The 17673-nt window shown below is 38.9% G+C and overlaps 1 protein-coding gene across 3 annotated transcripts in view; it reads right to left on the minus strand.

The window, feature by feature from the left end:
• Nucleotides 1–1146: 1146 nt before the first annotated feature.
• The window catches only part of iqca1 (IQ motif containing with AAA domain 1), a 192034-nt gene continuing 175507 nt past the window's right edge, over nucleotides 1147–17673 (minus strand). For 2 of the 3 annotated variants that reach the window (XM_072259601.1, XM_072259599.1), the window contains 4 exons: nucleotides 14100–14186; nucleotides 12343–12520; nucleotides 6183–6421; nucleotides 1147–2902 (listed from right to left, as the gene is read on the minus strand). In XM_072259601.1, coding sequence (XP_072115702.1) covers nucleotides 2777–2902; nucleotides 6183–6421; nucleotides 12343–12520; nucleotides 14100–14186 — 630 coding nt within the window. In that variant the 3' untranslated portion in view covers nucleotides 1147–2776. The remainder of the gene's footprint in view (nucleotides 2903–6182; nucleotides 6422–12342; nucleotides 12521–14099; nucleotides 14187–17673) is intronic. The other variant, XM_072259600.1, reaches the window with a different exon arrangement.

A 17673-nucleotide genomic window follows, 5' to 3' on the forward strand; every position in this document is an offset into this window, starting at 1 on the left:
ACGCACCTGGTTGGGGTCCACTGAGTCTATCTTGTCTAGTTCATTCTGTCGGGTATTCAGTGGGACTCAAGTGCAGAGCAATGAATATTTTTTCACCAGGATTTATTAGGGAGCACAACGGCAACAGTCTTTCAAAAGCAGGAGGCAGGCACGAATCCAAAATGGCAGGCAGAGGTCTTACCAGGAAAGGCAGTCAGGAGAGGGCAGACAACCCAGAGTGCACAGGCAAAAATCAGGTCCAAGAATGGGCAAAATCCAAAACACAGAATCAGGCAAAATTGGTTGGCAGAAGTCGCAATGATGGGCTAGAAGGACACAGGTCAGAACTGGGACGAACTGGCAGAGGATGCTAGTCAAGGTAGGGTTTAAATGGACAGGGTAACGAGTGAAAATTAGACACAGGTGGGTGCAAATGAGGAGACAAGCAGGTAATTGGAGGAAGTTCAAAACGGAAAGGGCCTGGGCCAGAGCCCACATGGCCAGGTGAAAGAAAACAGAAATTAAAGACTGTCATGATCCAGAGCTACCAGCAGAGGCCCTTCGACCCAGTGTTCAGGCCGGGTCCTTAACAATTAGTGTGTTTGTAATAATAGTATTGAAGACAGAACTGTAGTCAATAAACAATAGTCTGCTGTGGGTGTCTTTACTGATTTGTTTCATCGTGAAGGTTAAAATGTGAACTCTCTTTCAGTAATTTGGTTTTAAAAAAATTTGCAAGTATAACTTCAGCTTGACAGAAAACTAAGTTATCTCTTCTACTTCATTAGTTAGTGAGTTCTGACCGAATTTGACCTGACAATGGTTGCCTGTTTTGATTTCTGTTAATTGTATATGAACACTTTGGTCATCTATTGCTTCTTTATGACTGGACTATATTAAAGCATTAAGAACTTTTCTCTGTGTTAAGATTTCTTAAATTACTGTATTTTGAGAGTGTGGCACATGCAAGAATATGGCACGTTGACTCAGAATTTTTGCAGAAGATGCCAATGTTAAAGAAAGAAGGGAGATTTTGTTTCATTTGTTTTACTTATTTTCCCTCGGAATGTCCATTCTATCTGCATAAATGTTTTGAAAAGTTTGTGATCCTTGACAAGAATACTACAATTCCCGAATGAGGAATCATCATCATCTGGTCCGTGCCCAGTTTGAGCTTTGACTGCCATGGCCCACACACTCCTGTTTGGGGTCAAGTGGATCAATTCATTGGTATTCATTTCCAGTTCTCTGGCTGCTGTCTCCATCATTATTTGTCTTTGTCTTCTTCTTGCTTTCTTCCCTTCAATCTTTACCATAATTACCGTGCATTCTAACTCCTCTTTCCTAATCACATGTCCAATGAAGTTACGTTGCATTTTCATGAACTCATACATTATTTCTCTTTATGTGTTTGCTCTGTTCATGACATCCTCGTTAGATATTCATTTCATCCATAATATTCTTTGCATCCTCAAAAACCACATCCCTGCTGCTTCGTTTCCTCATGTTACTAGATATTGTCCAACATTCTGAGCCATATAGCATAACTGGATAAACGTAACATTTCAGTACTCTGAGGTGGGTTGTCATGCCTAGTTTAGTATTGGTCAGTATACTCTTCATTCCCGTAAAGGTGTCTTTTGCCATCCCTATTCTTCTTTTGATGTCCATGTTGCACCTGCCATCTGATGCCACCCAGCTTCCAAAGTAGCAAACGTTCTGTACTTGTTTTATGTCTTCCCCATCTATTCTCAGCCTGCACTTAGGAGTCTCCTTCTTTTTGGATATCACCATACATTCTGTCCTTTTGCAATTGATAGATAGACCCATTTTTGCACTTTCTTCAAAAATTATATCAATTAAGTTTTGCAGTTCTTCCTCCGTACTTGCAATTAACAGTGTTATTTGCATATCTGAAATTATTGATGTTTTCACCACCAACTTTGATTCCCAAGATGTCTCTTATTTTTTGTAATATTGTTTCACTGTACATATTAAATAAATCAGGAGAGAAAACATACCCTTGTCTAATGCCGCTCTTGATTTTGATTAGGAATAGTGTTTAATAAATCTACTCACACTTACTCAGAGGAATGAAAAGATTCAAAGATTTGCTTCCACTGATACCCCATTTTCCTGTATTAGTCTTGTATCCTTTCATTCCAGAACAGACAAATTTCTATGATTTCAGATCTGAATATATACCATAATCGAACACCAATCATTTTGAGGTAAAAAGTTACTAGGACTTGCAACTTATGTGAGGCAGTAAATCCTAGTAATGCTATACCTCAGGGAAGCCTCAGTTGTAAATGGATGCCTCTTATTCTGAGGCTGTGTTTTCATATGCCTTGAAGGTCTTTGGGTCTTTTACCAATGATCCCATATTGTAGTACCTGCCTGAAAACACCAAAATAATTCAGCATAGTGTGTTATGTTCTCTTTGGATTTCCTGTATCTTACCATCATTAGTAACTATTTTTGTGTAGTATATTTCTGTTGAAACAAACTTTCATTTTTATTACCAAAATATGCATTTCATAATCTGCCACATTAGTGATTAATTAAGCTAGTCATGATTACAGCAACCATTTGCATTAAATTTCATTTTGCTTTTGGAAGTAGTATCACATGATTAGGTGAATAACTAAATGGATTAGATAATATACTGCTCTGTACATCACCAAATGATATTGTTTTTCAATAACTTAATTATAATAGACAATGACTTAAGCTTTACGCATGTAAATAATAAACACAATATCAATATACAGAACATACACATAACATCTGAATGTTATTTTTTTTTCTTCCCTTTTTTCTTTCCTTCTTTTCCTTTTTGGCCCTTCTCCTTCCCATCATCTTCTGATTCCTTTGCAGCTTTGGCTCTCTTCTTGCCCAGAGGTGTTTTGACGTACCAATTCTGAAGTAAAATGATAACCATTTACCTCCAGTGTACTGCTGTACAATATTAATCACAAAGCTAGTTCAAAGTTAAAATTAACACACAATTTTCAATGGCATGTTTGTTTATAATCAAAGGAAGCAATTCCAATGAATTATACATCACAATTACAGCTAAGATTTAAAACTAAAATATAAACATGTTACTTCCTGATGTAGATGTACCCATCTGTATATACCCATATCTATAGCTAAGTATTTTATGCCAAAGTTCCTCAAGGAGAAACTGATCTCCTTTTCCTGGTATGATAACATGGACAACAAATATTCAGAAGATGATGCTTCAGGAATGAATAACAAAATCAATGGGACTGCATGGACTGTAGATGCTGCATGCTTTTGGATGCATTAATACTGAATATTGGACAGACTGCAAAATGGATGGACAATGCATTCATGCTCAAGTTGAATTTCTATCCTATCCTGTTGAAGCAGACATTCTGTGCTCCTGAGCTTACATAGTTTTAGACATCCAAATTCCAGCCTGAGCTTCTTCTTTGGATCTGTGCTGCTTTTAGTAGACAGGACACAACTGAACAATTTTGTACTTCACGGTGGTGAATCAATGTACTAACTGTACTGGAACAGTTTGGCTACAGTTGCAATTAATTCTTCATTGTGACAGAATCCATACCTTTCCCAGTTTATTGTCAAAGCCATATACTTTCCTTCTCCTTATCCTTCGCCATGCTTTGAACATATGCCAAGTGAACGTAATTGTTTGGCTTCTGGAATGTTGAAAAATTAGGAAATGGCTGAGACAAATAATTACTCCATATGACTGGAAGGCGGGTTGTAAAACTTTCAGTGTTGTCAACTGCATGTAGTGAAATCACCATTAAAGTTGGGGATGATTATTGTATTGAGGTTGCCCGCTAAAGCATGTGATAGGACTGTAGGACTTTGGAAAAATTGTTTGTCTCTAGTTTTGCTTCAAAGATGATGTCGCATCCTGCTTCCACTCTTCAGCATGCTACGGGCATCACCTTATTTTCACTGAGCTTATGCATGGTGACAGAACTCAGTCCTGCTGTTGCTGCTGCTGAAGGGCATTTCATGATGCCTACTGTTGCGCTGTAGTGCTGCTCTGAATCTATTCCATTTAGTACAGTACAGCCACACAACTCAATGGAGAGTACCCTCAGTAGACTAGATATAATCTCCACAAGAACTGTGCAGTGGCCAATCTTTCCAATGCTCTGAAGTGTGTAATAGTGATTAAAAACCAAGGTTTAAAATTTGTTTGGATATACAGTTAAGAGTAGCAATACTGTGCCATTATGTAATCTGCACACATTTCAGGGTGAGTCAGAACCAGATGTTATGATGACAGGTTTGTTGACACGATTATTAATATACCCTGCCATCCAGTGAACTCAGCAACATCAATAGGATAGGGAAGTTTAAATCAAGGTTGGATAGATTTTTGCATAGTAGGGGAATCAGGGGTTATGGGGAAAAGGTAGGTAAGTGGAGTCCAGGTCAGCTATGATCATATTGAATGGCGGAGTAGGCTTGATGGGCCAGATGGCCTACTCCTGCTCCTATTTCTTCTGTTCTCATGAAATTCAAAACACATTTCTAGTGAGCTTTTCAACCACTGAACTTCTGAAAAAACATATTGTCACTGTCTTTTCACAGAGAAAAATACTTCAAATAACATCCGAATGCCCAATCTGGGCATTATTTAAAGGGCATTCTGTGCCTCTCCTGCAGAGAGCTGCATAACTCTACCAAACAAACTGCAAGCAGACTGACCCCAACCTGGATCCCAGCCTCTGTTTCAGCGGGTGGCCTCAGCAGGCTGTTCCTCAAAACTATGTGGACAGAAATGCCAAAAGAATCTGACTGTAAGGTAATTAATTCTGAATTTATCAGGTCAGACAGGGTTTAAGACACAGAACTCATTGATAGATAACAAAGAATCCTCCATCAAAAAGGGTTGTGCAATCACCAGAGATATACTCAAGATGAAATTCAATAGATTTATTTTATTATTAGGGAAAATAAGGGACAAGGACTCACAAGAAAATGTTGCTGTGGTAAATGGTGCCACAATCATGTTGAACATAAAACAGTACACGAAAAGACAAGGCCCTTCAGCTCATGATGTCCGTGCCGATCAAGATGCTAACTGAAGCTAATTCCAACTGCCTGTACAGGATTCATATCCCTCCATTTCCATCATAGTAACTCTGAATAACAGAGCAGGCACTGAATGCTGAACTGCCAATTTGATATTTTCCCAAAATAGTTCATATGAATTTTGGGATCGGAATATATGGGAAACTCACAACAGACAGGACAGCAACTGAAGAATTTAAGCAATACGAAAACCTCTCAAAGACAATTAAGCCTTTTTCCTTTTCTGGTGTTGATGTGCATGATGTTGTTTTTAAATTTGGGTCTCTATATATGCTAAAGTACTTATTAACTATGTGTGGCACAATACTGAGTTGTTTAGAATATCAAATCATATCTGTTTTCAAACGGAAGCATGGAAATCAAGGAAAAATTGGAACTCAGTTGTATTACCATTCCTTGTAGTCTTCAGGATCAATTCATAAAAAATAGTCAGCTTAGCTTGAAGTATCCTGCCAGCATAAGGCAAGCCTTTGAAATGCATATTGCTGGTGGTGTTGGGGGAAATTCCAGCGTACCTCTCCTTTCTAATGACAAGTACTGATGGTATTAGACATTGATAACCTTTTAAACATTTAAAAACTAACCATCATGAGTATAATCCTGGTGTTGTACACTAACAGATCTCACTGTCTTCTGACGTTAATAGGACAATATCCAACAGCAAAGGTTTATTGCCTGTTGATCCCGGTGAAAATTAGTTCTAAGTGTTTAATTAGTGAAACCATCCTGAAGTTACAAATTGGTGGGGATGCCAGAAAAAAAACACTAGAAATATAACAAAGTCTTCCAAAAAAGCATGGACGCTAAAGATGAACGTTACCAGTAAACTTGAGCAGTCTATTGGAAATTATACAGAATACGTCAGATGACTAGGAATTTTGACTTTTCCTGTTGGCTCTTTGTGTCGGAATGTAGCAGGCATCCGCTCAAAACCACTTCATTTTTGGCAGAACAAATCTTGCATCTTTTTAATATCAATTTACCACTTAGTAATAATTCTTATTAATGTGCTTCTCTCTGAAAGTACAACCACACCATTTACATTGCTTTAGTCACCAAATTAGTATCAAAACTTCATAAAAATGACTCTTTACCTTGAATGATTCCTCTTCCTCTTGGTATACGGGTTCCTGCTTGGCCAAAGGAGTAATGAACTCTACTGCAGAGAGAGGTTTAGTGTGTAACTGCTTTATACGTCGTTCAGTTAGAACATCCTTTGCAGCTTGAGTAAGGTGTCCTTGCGTATAGCCATCAGTGATCTTGGCCAAGGAACTTAGATCCAATGAATTCGTCAGGATCCCACCATTTTGTTGGATTATACTCTTCCATAACACTATTGCACGAAAGATAAGAATTCTAATTATATTTTACTTTCAAATAATAACACAATAACATCTTAAGAAAAGGTCTGTAACTGCTGTTGATTCTGAGAGATGAAATATTTAAACTGAACACTTAAACATGTTTTTCCGTTAATGTTGGAGATAAAGTAATGTTGTATAACTGTCCTTTTCATTTTGCCACATTCAATTTTTGGGCTGTGGTGAAATAATACAGAAGTCACCAGTACACCATGTACTTTGTGTTTACATACCAAATATATCTGCGCCTTGAGCTTCTCCAGCATGTAATCAGGGTGCAGTCAAATTATGTGGCTTAAAAGATCACAATTTTTTATGTGAATAAACTATGCCTCATTTTCCTTGATTTTAATATTACATATATCCTTTGAGTAAACCACTTAGCAAAGTGAAATCAAGCTTCTGACTCTCAAGTGCAAGAATCCTCATTAACCTATAAACTTTGATCAGTTTTCTGCTTAGTTTTTAATGCTAAGTGTGAAAGGGTCAACTTATTTTTAGATACAGCATAGAACAAGCCCTTCCAGCCGCACTACATATTTAACCCTGGCCTATTCACAGATTTGGTTTTCGTAAAGGCTCAGAAACAAGGGAAGGAATATTTACGATCAGAAACATCATGGAGAGATGCACGGAAGCCCAAATGACCATCTACTTATGCTTTATTGACTATGAAAAGACTTTTGATAAAGTAAGACAGGAGAAAGTAATAGAGGTGCTGAACAAGTACGATCTGGGATGACAGAATGTGCAGATAATAGGAACTTGTATTGGATTCAGAAAGCAGCAGCCAGGGTAGAAAATGAGCTATCATCATGGACATGTATTAAACGAGGCGTAAGGCAAGGCTGTGTTGGCTCACCGGATATATTCAACCTCTACGGAGAATGGATTTTTTGTGAGTGCGACCATCAGGAGACAGGTATTCCAATCGGAGGCCAGAAGGTGGATAACATTAGGTATGTGGATGACATCGTGTTGTTAGCTGACAGCGAATGCAAACTGCAAATTATGCTGAATAAAGTGAATGAGAAAAGCCTTGACTATGGACTTAAAATCAACCCTAAGAAAACAAAATCGATGGTGGTAAGCAAAACAAACACTAAAGGCTCATTCATGATGGTATCGTTACAAGTGAATGGACAAGACATTGAACAGGTGCGAAAGTTTGAATATCTTGGCAGTTGTCTGACAGATGATGGGTGATGTGAAGTTGAGATCAGAAGGAGAATAGGTATGGCTAAGACCCAATTCATGACACTAAAAGATCAGAAGGTAGATATCCAAAGTAGAATCCGCTTCCTCGAGTGTTACGTATGGTCAGTGCTGAGGTATGGATCAGAAACATGGACCCTGAAGAAGGATGACATGAAGCAAATTAATGCTTTTAAAATGTGGTGCTATTGATGAATGTTGAAGATTAGTTGGGTAGAGAAAGTTTCAAATGAGAGGGTTTTGTCCGAAGTTGATAGACCACAGACATTGCTGGAGAAGATTATGAAGTTAAAAGTTGCTTATTGTGGACACATTACGTGGAGAGATAACATCTTATCGGACCTGCTATATGGAAAGGTGGAGGGAAAGAGAGGAAGAAGAAGGGAAAGAACAACATGGCTGGATAACATCAAGGATTGGACCAAGGTAGGGATGTTGGACAAGTGTTGGAACAGAACGACGTGGAGAGGAATCGTCTGTCGACTGGAAATTCCAGATGCAACCTAATGACGACGAATCACAGGACAGTTTACAATGACCAACTAATCTACCAACTGACACACCTTCGGAATGTGGGAGGAAACCGGAGCACCCAGAAGAAACTTGCTTGTTCACAGGAAGGAATGTATAAACTTCTTATAAACTCCAAACTTTGAAGCCCTGGGCCAAAGTAGTCTTGCTAACCTCTATGCTATTGTGGCCCATCAAGGATGAACTTTATTTGCAACATATATTTAAAGGTATTAGGAATTTGCTGTGGTGTGCTGGTGTGATATGCAACATAAACAAATGATCAAGAATAAACAATTGTGTAAAAATAAAGTTGGAAGTATAGATACAGAATAAAATGTGCATAAACACATAAATACCAGCATATATTTACAATGTAAACAGCATTATAAAAATAGTTTAAATTGTTTACAGTGCAGTATCTGAGGTAATAAATAGAAAAAGTGGCTGACTAGAATAATTGATCAGATTAACTACCCGGGGGAAGAAATTTTTAAGATGGCATCACATTTTTGTTTTAATATCCCTATAGTGCTTTCCAGAAGGGAGCTTTGGAAAAGACAGTTTGCTGTGTGAGGAATGTCTGTAATGAATTTTCCAGCTGGCTTTGTTGTGGATACTTTCAAGTCCTGCAGTTATGGTAGACTGCACCCAATGACCTTTTCTGCCATCCTGACAGTTTGCTGTAGTTTTTGTATAATGTGAGAGAATGCTGTACCAAACCAGATGGTGGCTGATGTGAGGATACTCTCTGTGATAGCAGTGTCGAATTGCACCTGTATGTTCTGGGGAAGATGGAATTTTACCATCTGCTGCAAGAAGTACATCCTCTGCCAAGCCTTTTAGTTAATAAAGGAGATATGGTTCTCCCACATGAGGTCCTGTACAATATTGATGCCCAGGAACCTGAATGTTGAAATGGTGCTATCTATAGAGTTGTTGATGATGAATGGGTGGGGAAGAGACACATCTTTCCTGAAATCGATAAGCATCACCACAGTCTTGAGGTCTTCCAGTTCTGGCGACATCTTTGTAAATTTTCTCTGTACTCTTTCAATCTTAGTTACATCTTTCCTGTAGGTAAGTGACGAAAACTGCACACAATACTCGAAATTAAGCCCCACCAACATCTTATACAACTTCAACATTACGTCCCATCTCTGGTACTCAAAACTTTGATTTATGAAGGTCAGTGTATCAAAAGCTCTCTTTACAACCCTATCTACACATGCCATCACTTTCGATGAATTATGGACCTGCATTCCCAGATACAGTTGTTCTACCACACTCCTCTGTGCCCTACTGTTCACTGTGTAAGACCTACCTGGGTTGGTCCTACCAAAGAGCAACACCTCACACTTGTCAGCACGAGGAAATCTGCAGATGCTGGAAATTCATGCAACACACACAAAAAATGCTAGTGAACGCAGCAGGCCAGGCAGCATCTATAGGAAGAAGTACGGTCGACGTTTCAGGCCAAGACCCTTTGAGATCCTGACGAAGGGTCTCGGCCCGAAACATCCACTGTACCTCTTCCTATAGATGCTGCCTGGCCTGCTGCATTCACTAGCATTTTTTGTGAGTGACACTTGTCATCACTGCCATTTTTCAGCCAGTTTTCCAGCTGCTCAAGCTGCAAGTTCTGATAGTCTTCCTTGCTGTCCGCTACATCCCCAATCTTGGTGTCATTTGCAAATTTGCTGATTCAGGTAACCACATTATTATGCAGGTCGTTGACAAACATTGTTACCCTTCAGACTCCACACTCCAGGTAAACAAGTCCCACCTTTTCTTTCTAACCCAAGCACTCCAGTCATGGTAACTTCCTTGTGAATAACGCCTTTCCTCTAGATGAGTGACCAGACACAATACACCATGTGGTCTCGCCATACACAAGTACAGTTGTAACAAAACATCCTGACTCCTATTTTCAATACCTTGGATGCATGTCAAGGGCCTTCCTTACCCACCAGTGTCAACACTTTCAAGGAACTATGTGCCTGTACTCCTAGGTCATGTTATTCTACAACACTGGTTTCACAATTCAATTATTCACTGTTCACTGCAACATTACTTTTGGTGTCATCTAAACTCATTATCATACCAGCGACATTTTCATTCAGATTGTTAATACACGGTAGATGCAAAACAACAATGGATTTAGCACTAATTGATGCAGCACACCACAGAGAACGGGCCTCCTATCAGAATAGCCCGCCATGGCCATTTGTCTCCTGGATTCCATGTAACTTTCAAGGCAAGCCTCCCCAATAGGACTTCGTCAAGGTCATGCTGAATTTCGCTGATCTGTGCTTGCTGATTGTACAAGGGTATTTCTAGATGATCACTCGTCTGATTAGTCAACCTCTAATCTTCTGGTTCACCATCCATGGCTAAAGATAATGCAAGTATCTTTGTCAGGGCCGCTGCAATTTCTTCTCTAACTTCTCACATTGTCGAAGGATACGCTTGATCAGACCTTGGGGATTTATCCACCTTACTATCCCTTAAGACCAAGGTAAGGAATCAAGGGAAGAACAGAGTTACAGTGCAAGAGATTAGGCTGGTACTAAAAATGGATAAAATCCTCAGATCTTCCTCCTCATTTTATTCAGTACAACTCTAAATTGCTTACTGATTAAATTTAGGAGCTTGCTCTCTGAAAAACTGCCTCGCTATGGTAGATCTCATACTTTGTCATTTGCACCTTATTTTATTTTCTTAATCTTTCTTTAGAAAATGTTTATCATCGAAGTCCAAACTTTAAAATAAAGAGGTTCATGTCTTGAAAAATAAAATAACAGAGTTAAGTTGTTACACTGTGCACCTACCCATTATTTGAAGCTCTTCTTATTTGAACTAGCATTTTATAGCACCATCTGCCGAGTCAAGAATTTATTACAAATTAAGGTTTGTATTCTACAAGTAAAACCATTTTCTCAACTCCGACATTAGAATACGTCAGTCATCAATAATCATTCTGGCCTTCACTGATATGAATATCAAAGTCGATAGTTTCTTCCTTAGAAACAGTTACAGCCTAAAGGCTCAAAAAAGTGAGATGAAAAGTGACAGACTAGAATTTCTGGGTGGTGGCTGTGCCCCTACTCTCTCGATCTACACTTACCTACTGTAGATCTTCTGATTCTTGAAGCCTCTCCATTCTGATTGGAGAGGAATGCATAGTGAATGGCCTTCAGGCTGTAAATAGCAAGTTCCACCCAAAGAACGTCTTTGACAGATGTTTAAGCCATGCCACAGGGTGAACTGATAAAACTTAAAGAATTTGAAAGCCGGTGAATAGATCTGAATGTCTGAGTGTGAATCTTAGTCCTTTGCACTAAGATTCGATTGTTTAAAGAATAGTATATCATTTATAAATAGGGAATAATTAAAAGAAATTTGAAATATCTTAATAAATTGAATAAATTCAAAAATATTAAGATAGATACATTATTTATTGATCCCATAGGAAATTACAGTGTCACAGTAGCATTACAAGTGCACACAAGTGATGCATGCAAGCTCTATTTCAACATTTAAGAGAAGTTTGGATAGGTACATGGATGGTAAACGTATGGAGGGCTATGGTCCTGATGCAGGTTGATGGAAGTAGGCAGTTTCAATGTTTTGGCATGGACTAGATGGGCCAAAGGGCCTGTTTCTGTGCTGTACTTTTCTATGACTCTATTATAAAGGTATTTAAAAGATATAGGGGAAGATATAGGGTAGATGGTCATGGTCTCTATCCCAGGGTAGGGGAGCCTAAATCTAGAGAATATAGATTTAAGATAAGAGGGGAAAGATTTAAAAGACATCTGAAGGGCAAGTTTTTCACAGAGAGGGTAGTGCATATATGAAATAAGCTGCCAGAGAAAATGGTAGAGGCTGGTGCAATTACGATATTAAGGCATTTGGACAGGCGCATGGATTATAAAGGTTTAGAAACGGGCGAATGGGACTAGATTAGATGGACACCTTGGTCGACATGGACATTTTGTGCTAGAGGGCCTGTTTCCGTGCTGTATAACTATGACTGTAAATAAGATTTGTGGGAATCTTACTTGTCCGTTCCTCCTACCACAGTAAATAATAGAGATGTAGATATACTTTTATATTTGTCTCTAAACTACCTCCCTTAGGGGGAAAGTCTTCACAGCATACTCACCAAATCGAGCGGTGTAATCTGGTCTTGGAATTAGTACAATTTTCTGGAAAGATCGACAGAAAGACTTTAATTCTGCATCAAAGGGTCGTTGTGTCGTGCCAACAATGAGAACACGATCTTCTGCTTTCATGGATTTAAGTATACTTGGGAAAGATTTCTTCAATCTCTTTGGATCCAACTGTTTAAGATGAGATAAGGGAAACTTGATGCTATGAGCAACGTTCAACTGAACTTTACACAGTATTGTGTTTCCAAAGGGCTCTCAAGTATTGTTTTTCTGTATTACAGAAAGTACCTTGTTCTGTATTTAGAAATTACCTTGTTCTTATTGGTTGTTTTCTTGCATATAGTAGATTTACAGTGCCGCATTAGAGCAATGGGACACTGGACAGATGCTATTTTATCTATCTACATATAATTAACCATGAATTCAACAAGGTCATCACACTTAAAAGGTTCTAAAAGGTCATCACACTTAAAAGGCATCTAAAAGGTTGTATTAATGAATACAAGGAAACGTTCAAACATTTGGAAAATGTAATGGAAGGAAGTTGGTCATTTTATACATTCTTGTAATTTGGGTGTACCATTTTGAATGACGCAATTCTCTGATGAAGTGAGCAAGGAACATTCCCTTCTGCTCCACAGCCCTGATGCTGACCTTAACAGTACCAATGCCATAGAACATTGCTTTTGGCCAAGGTTACAAGTCCCCATAGAATTTTGTGATCTGTACTTGGATCGATGGAATTATTCTGGAGACTAGCGACAGCAATCAGAGGAAGCCTTTCAGAGACGTAGAGAAACTGCATTGCTCTAACAATATGACAGATGTGAAGGAAGCAATCAGCAGGCTTCTAGGAGATGGCTTGCTAGAGATTTGTAAACTAAGCACAAGGCACCATGGGAAGGAATGGAAGTTAGTTAATCCCTTTTACTGGTTTTCAGAAGTATATAGAGTGGAAGGCTTTTATGTTCAAACCTTAAGTGTTTATCTTATAACATATTTGACTTGCCACACATAACCACACAATGAACTCAACAAACCTCTATGCAGGCTCTCAAACCTCTCCACATCCTGTTGAATTCTTTCAATGATGTGTTATGCTAGTCACTGTCAGTAAAAATAACCAGAATATCCAGCAGGAAGAGAGCATCACATTTGAAGGTTTCCTTTGCTTTAAAATTTCCACTTATACAAAAGAAAATTCTAACATTTTCTAACCCCAATAAAAATAACTAAATAAAAGAAAATCAAATTTAATTAACATATATTAAAGTTATAGTTTTGAAAAATGATAGAAAGCAATATTTTATTTTATTGGGATTTACACATGGCTGCCTTTTATGTTTGCTTATGAGACAATCAGAAATACATGGACCAGACAGATTCCCAGTTATACCAGATTCTGACATCTCAAGCTTTCCAGAACATTCACATGTAGTGCAGCCATCATGGTGATTTGAAGTACATCATTAGCACTGATAGTTTGGTAAGACCAGATGATCATCTAATGTTTCAGGCCTTGCACCAGCACTCTGGGTACACTATGAAAGAGTTAGCGGATTCATTTTTAGGTGAACTATAAAGTCTAATGTCTTGGTATAAAACTAAGAGAACTAGGCTGTGCTACTTGTTTTACTTTGATGATGCTGTTAAAGGTACTTCAGGTGTTTAATATACCAGAACCAGCTGCTGCAATCTATGGCCAATTAATAGTTTCAAAACTGTTCAAAACAAAAAAAGCTGTGCATACCCCCTTCTCTGATTTTGGAACCTTCTTGTAGAAAGTTTTCTCTGCATTATCAATCCATACAACTGAAGGCTGCAGCAGGCAGGCAACCTGAATAAAATAACAACACAGCAGGGTTAAATCTTAATGTAGTCATGCCCACGCATAACACAGAGAGACGGGGCATGAAGATCAGGTGAAACTACTGATTTGTGAGAGCTATTTAACTCGAAAATCATTATCAACCAAACCAATTATAGATGTGTAATAGCTATTGATATTGGGAGCAGATATTGCCAAGAAGGCAAGGAGCTCAAGTCCAATGACAATAAAAATAAAGTGGTGACCACATGGAAAGCAATTCCAGGCCCAGCTGGTGAGTCAGCATCTGGGGAGGTAATTCCTGTGCTGATGCTGTGGCCAAAAGGAGTTGGTTGTGTCAAGCTTCATGTGGGGTGTGAGATGGGGGATCAGTGGTGGTTTCCCCTAACTTTTGGTTGGCCTGTTTGTTTAATTTTATGTATTTTATTAATTTATTTTCTTCCCCTTTATTCAGCCCAGTAGTTTGGAAAGGGTTAGTTTGTAGCCTATGGCTGCAAAGGGCAGGGGGTGGGGTGGCTTGAGATTGAAGAAGGAGGGTGGGAGACTGTGGAATACTCCAGAAGTAAGGGTAGCCAAAAAAGGGGTACATCAAGTGAAAAACCTGATGTAATGGGGGACAACAAATTGAGGAAAATGGGTGACTTGGTGGAATTTATAGTTCTGTATAAAATTAAAGGTCAGAAGGAAGGGGAAGAAGGATTTAGAGCCCTTAATCCCTTGAAAGTGGCAGCAGGATTAGAGAACCAAATAGGTAAAGGATTCCAGGCCAAGATTTTGTCTAATGGATTGCTGAAAATTTGTTGCAAAGATGTTGACCAATATAGCAGTGCTAAAACGGTGGAAAAATTGGTTGTGAAAGTGGAGTGTATTACTCTGAAAGAAAGGAAGGGAGTTAGGGGGGTAGTGTATGGTATTTGGTCTGGCATAACTGAAAAGGAAATTTTGGACAATATTAAAGGTGGTCGAGTGATTGAAGCCAAATGATTAAAATCGAGAGAAGGAGGTGATTGGGATTCTCCTGTCCTACTGGTTTTTTCAGGTGACGTTCTTCCAGCTAGAGTCTATCTTGGGAGCATGTCTTATCAAGTTAGAGAATATATTAGATCTCCCTTGTGCTGTTATAATTGCCAGAGATTTGGACATGTTGCTAGTTCATGTCAAAGTAAAAGAAAATGTGTGAAATGTGGAGAGGATCATGATATTAAAGCATGTAAGGCAGCGGCACCTAAATGCTGTAACTGTGGAGGGACCACGCAGTGGCGTCCAGAGGATGTGAGTACTTTATCAAGGCACAGCAGATTCAGGTTGTTAGTAACCAATAAAAAATATCATATGCTGAGGCAGTAAAGAAAGTTGATAGAGAGCAAAGGATAAGTAAAGAAAAGATTGGAATGATGGGGAGTCAGCACATTCTGCGTTCTCCGACTATGGTTCCTTCAGGCATGTTGTTGATGACTAAAGGCTGATTTATACTTCTGCGTAGTAGCCTACACCATTGTGAGCATTTATACTTGTGCGTTGGTGTGTCTGCGTTGCTCTGCAATTCACCACCAAAATGCTAGTTGGCAGTGTGGTTTCTATGCCACTGTGTTGAGTTTCTTCGTGTTGAAACACATCACGAAGAAACTCAAACTTCAAACAATGGCAATTGAAACTGAAGGAGGGTGAATTTTCTGTGCTTGTCCGGCCACCGAGAGACATGGACGAGGAAATGCATTTCAAATATATCAGCAGGTAGATTTGCCAATTTGGTTCATCGTCTCCAACCATTTATTTTGCATCAGTGTACGCACAGTATACTCGAGACTGGCAATCACCATTCGAGTTTTAGCTTCAGGTGGAAGTCAACAGGCTGTAGCAGCTAGCTACAAACTGGCGTCAAGCACAGGGTCCTCCATAATTTCGGAGGTCTGTAAAGCTTTATGGAAAGCATTGCAGCCAGAGTTCCTTCCCTGCCCTTCAGTCACCCAATGGGAAGCTATTGCAGCATAGGAAGAAATGCGACGCTACCAAGCAGACCAATCACCGTTGTTGTGGTCTGTGTCGACGCGACGTGTAGTTACATTTTTGGGGAGATGTGTGTCAGGCTATGGCGTAGATTTGATGCAGAAGTATAAATTGGCCTTAAAGAGTTTTTTGGCGTTTGTTGTTGATGTACTGGTTGGGGCTAAAACTACAACCAAGAGGTTGGATATGATAAAAGTAGTTGTTGGAGCTGCAGAGAAATTCCTTGATATAAAACAGATTTCACTGGAAAAATTACATGAGAATACGACAGTCAAATAATCACTGAATACTTCCCAGTTGTCGGGGTCAGAGAGTATGGAGGAGCTCTTTGTGGATGAAGAGGCTGATAATTAGTATTTGGATGTTTTTAATATTACAATGGAATGCAAGAAGTTTAATTGCAAATGGTCAAGAATTAAAAAGATTTGTTGGAACACTTTTAAAGATAAGCCTGATTTGATCTGTATACAGGAGACATGGTTAAAGCCTCATTTAGATTTTGTGATCCCTGGATATGATAGTTTGAGAGCTGACGGAATGGGTAAATCTGGTGGAGAGTGTGCAACTTTCATAAAAACAGGACTTCAGTTTAGAAGACGATTTTTAAATCTAACCTTGAAATTGTGGCTATGGAGGTTTGGAGCTCTTGTGGTCAAACAACTTTGTTTAACTTTTATAATCCATGTAATATGATGATGTTATCAGATTCTGATGAAATTATGATTAAGGTAAGATCCCCAGTAATCTGGGTTGGAGATTTCAATGCCCATAATCCTATATGGGGTAGTGAAAGTAAAGATAGTAATGGAGCGGTAGTAGAGGAGTTTCTAGATAAATACAACATGGTACTTCTAAATGATGGAAGGCCTACAAGATTGAATGTAAAGAATACTTGTCACTTAGACTTATCAATCACTTCCTCAAACTTAGCCAGGGTCGGGGAATGGGATGTTATGGACAGATACACACTAGGAAGTGATCACTATTCTATATTACGTAGATTTGGTAGAAGTTGAGGAGAGGGCTGCTAGGTATAATTTTTCTTTGGCCCGTTGGGATGAGTACCATGAGAAAGCTGCAGAAGAAATTGATGGCGAGGGCTCCATAGACGATTGGAATGAATCCCTCTGTTCTATAATTCATAAAGTTGTTCAGTTGACTATTCTGCTACAGAATGTTCCTAAGGCTCGAGCATTAGTTCCGTGGTGGAATAAAAATTGTTATATAGCAGTATGAAACAGAAATAGAGCTTATAGGAAATTAAGAACCTAGTGTTAGATAATGTTATGGAGTATAAAAATGAAAGAGCAGTAGCAAGGAGAGTAATTAAAGATGCAAAGAGGGATAGTTGGAAAAGATTTTGTGGAACCCTGGGCCCTGAGACACCTATAAAGCAGCAATGGACGATCATTCACAAAATGCCAGGGATATATAGATCTATCCCACCTTTGCTGGAAGGAGATAACCAATAAGGAAAAGGCTGATATGT

This window comes from Mobula birostris, chromosome 6 (genome assembly GCF_030028105.1).
Source record: "Mobula birostris isolate sMobBir1 chromosome 6, sMobBir1.hap1, whole genome shotgun sequence".
NCBI classification, from domain to species: domain Eukaryota; kingdom Metazoa; phylum Chordata; class Chondrichthyes; order Myliobatiformes; family Myliobatidae; genus Mobula; species Mobula birostris.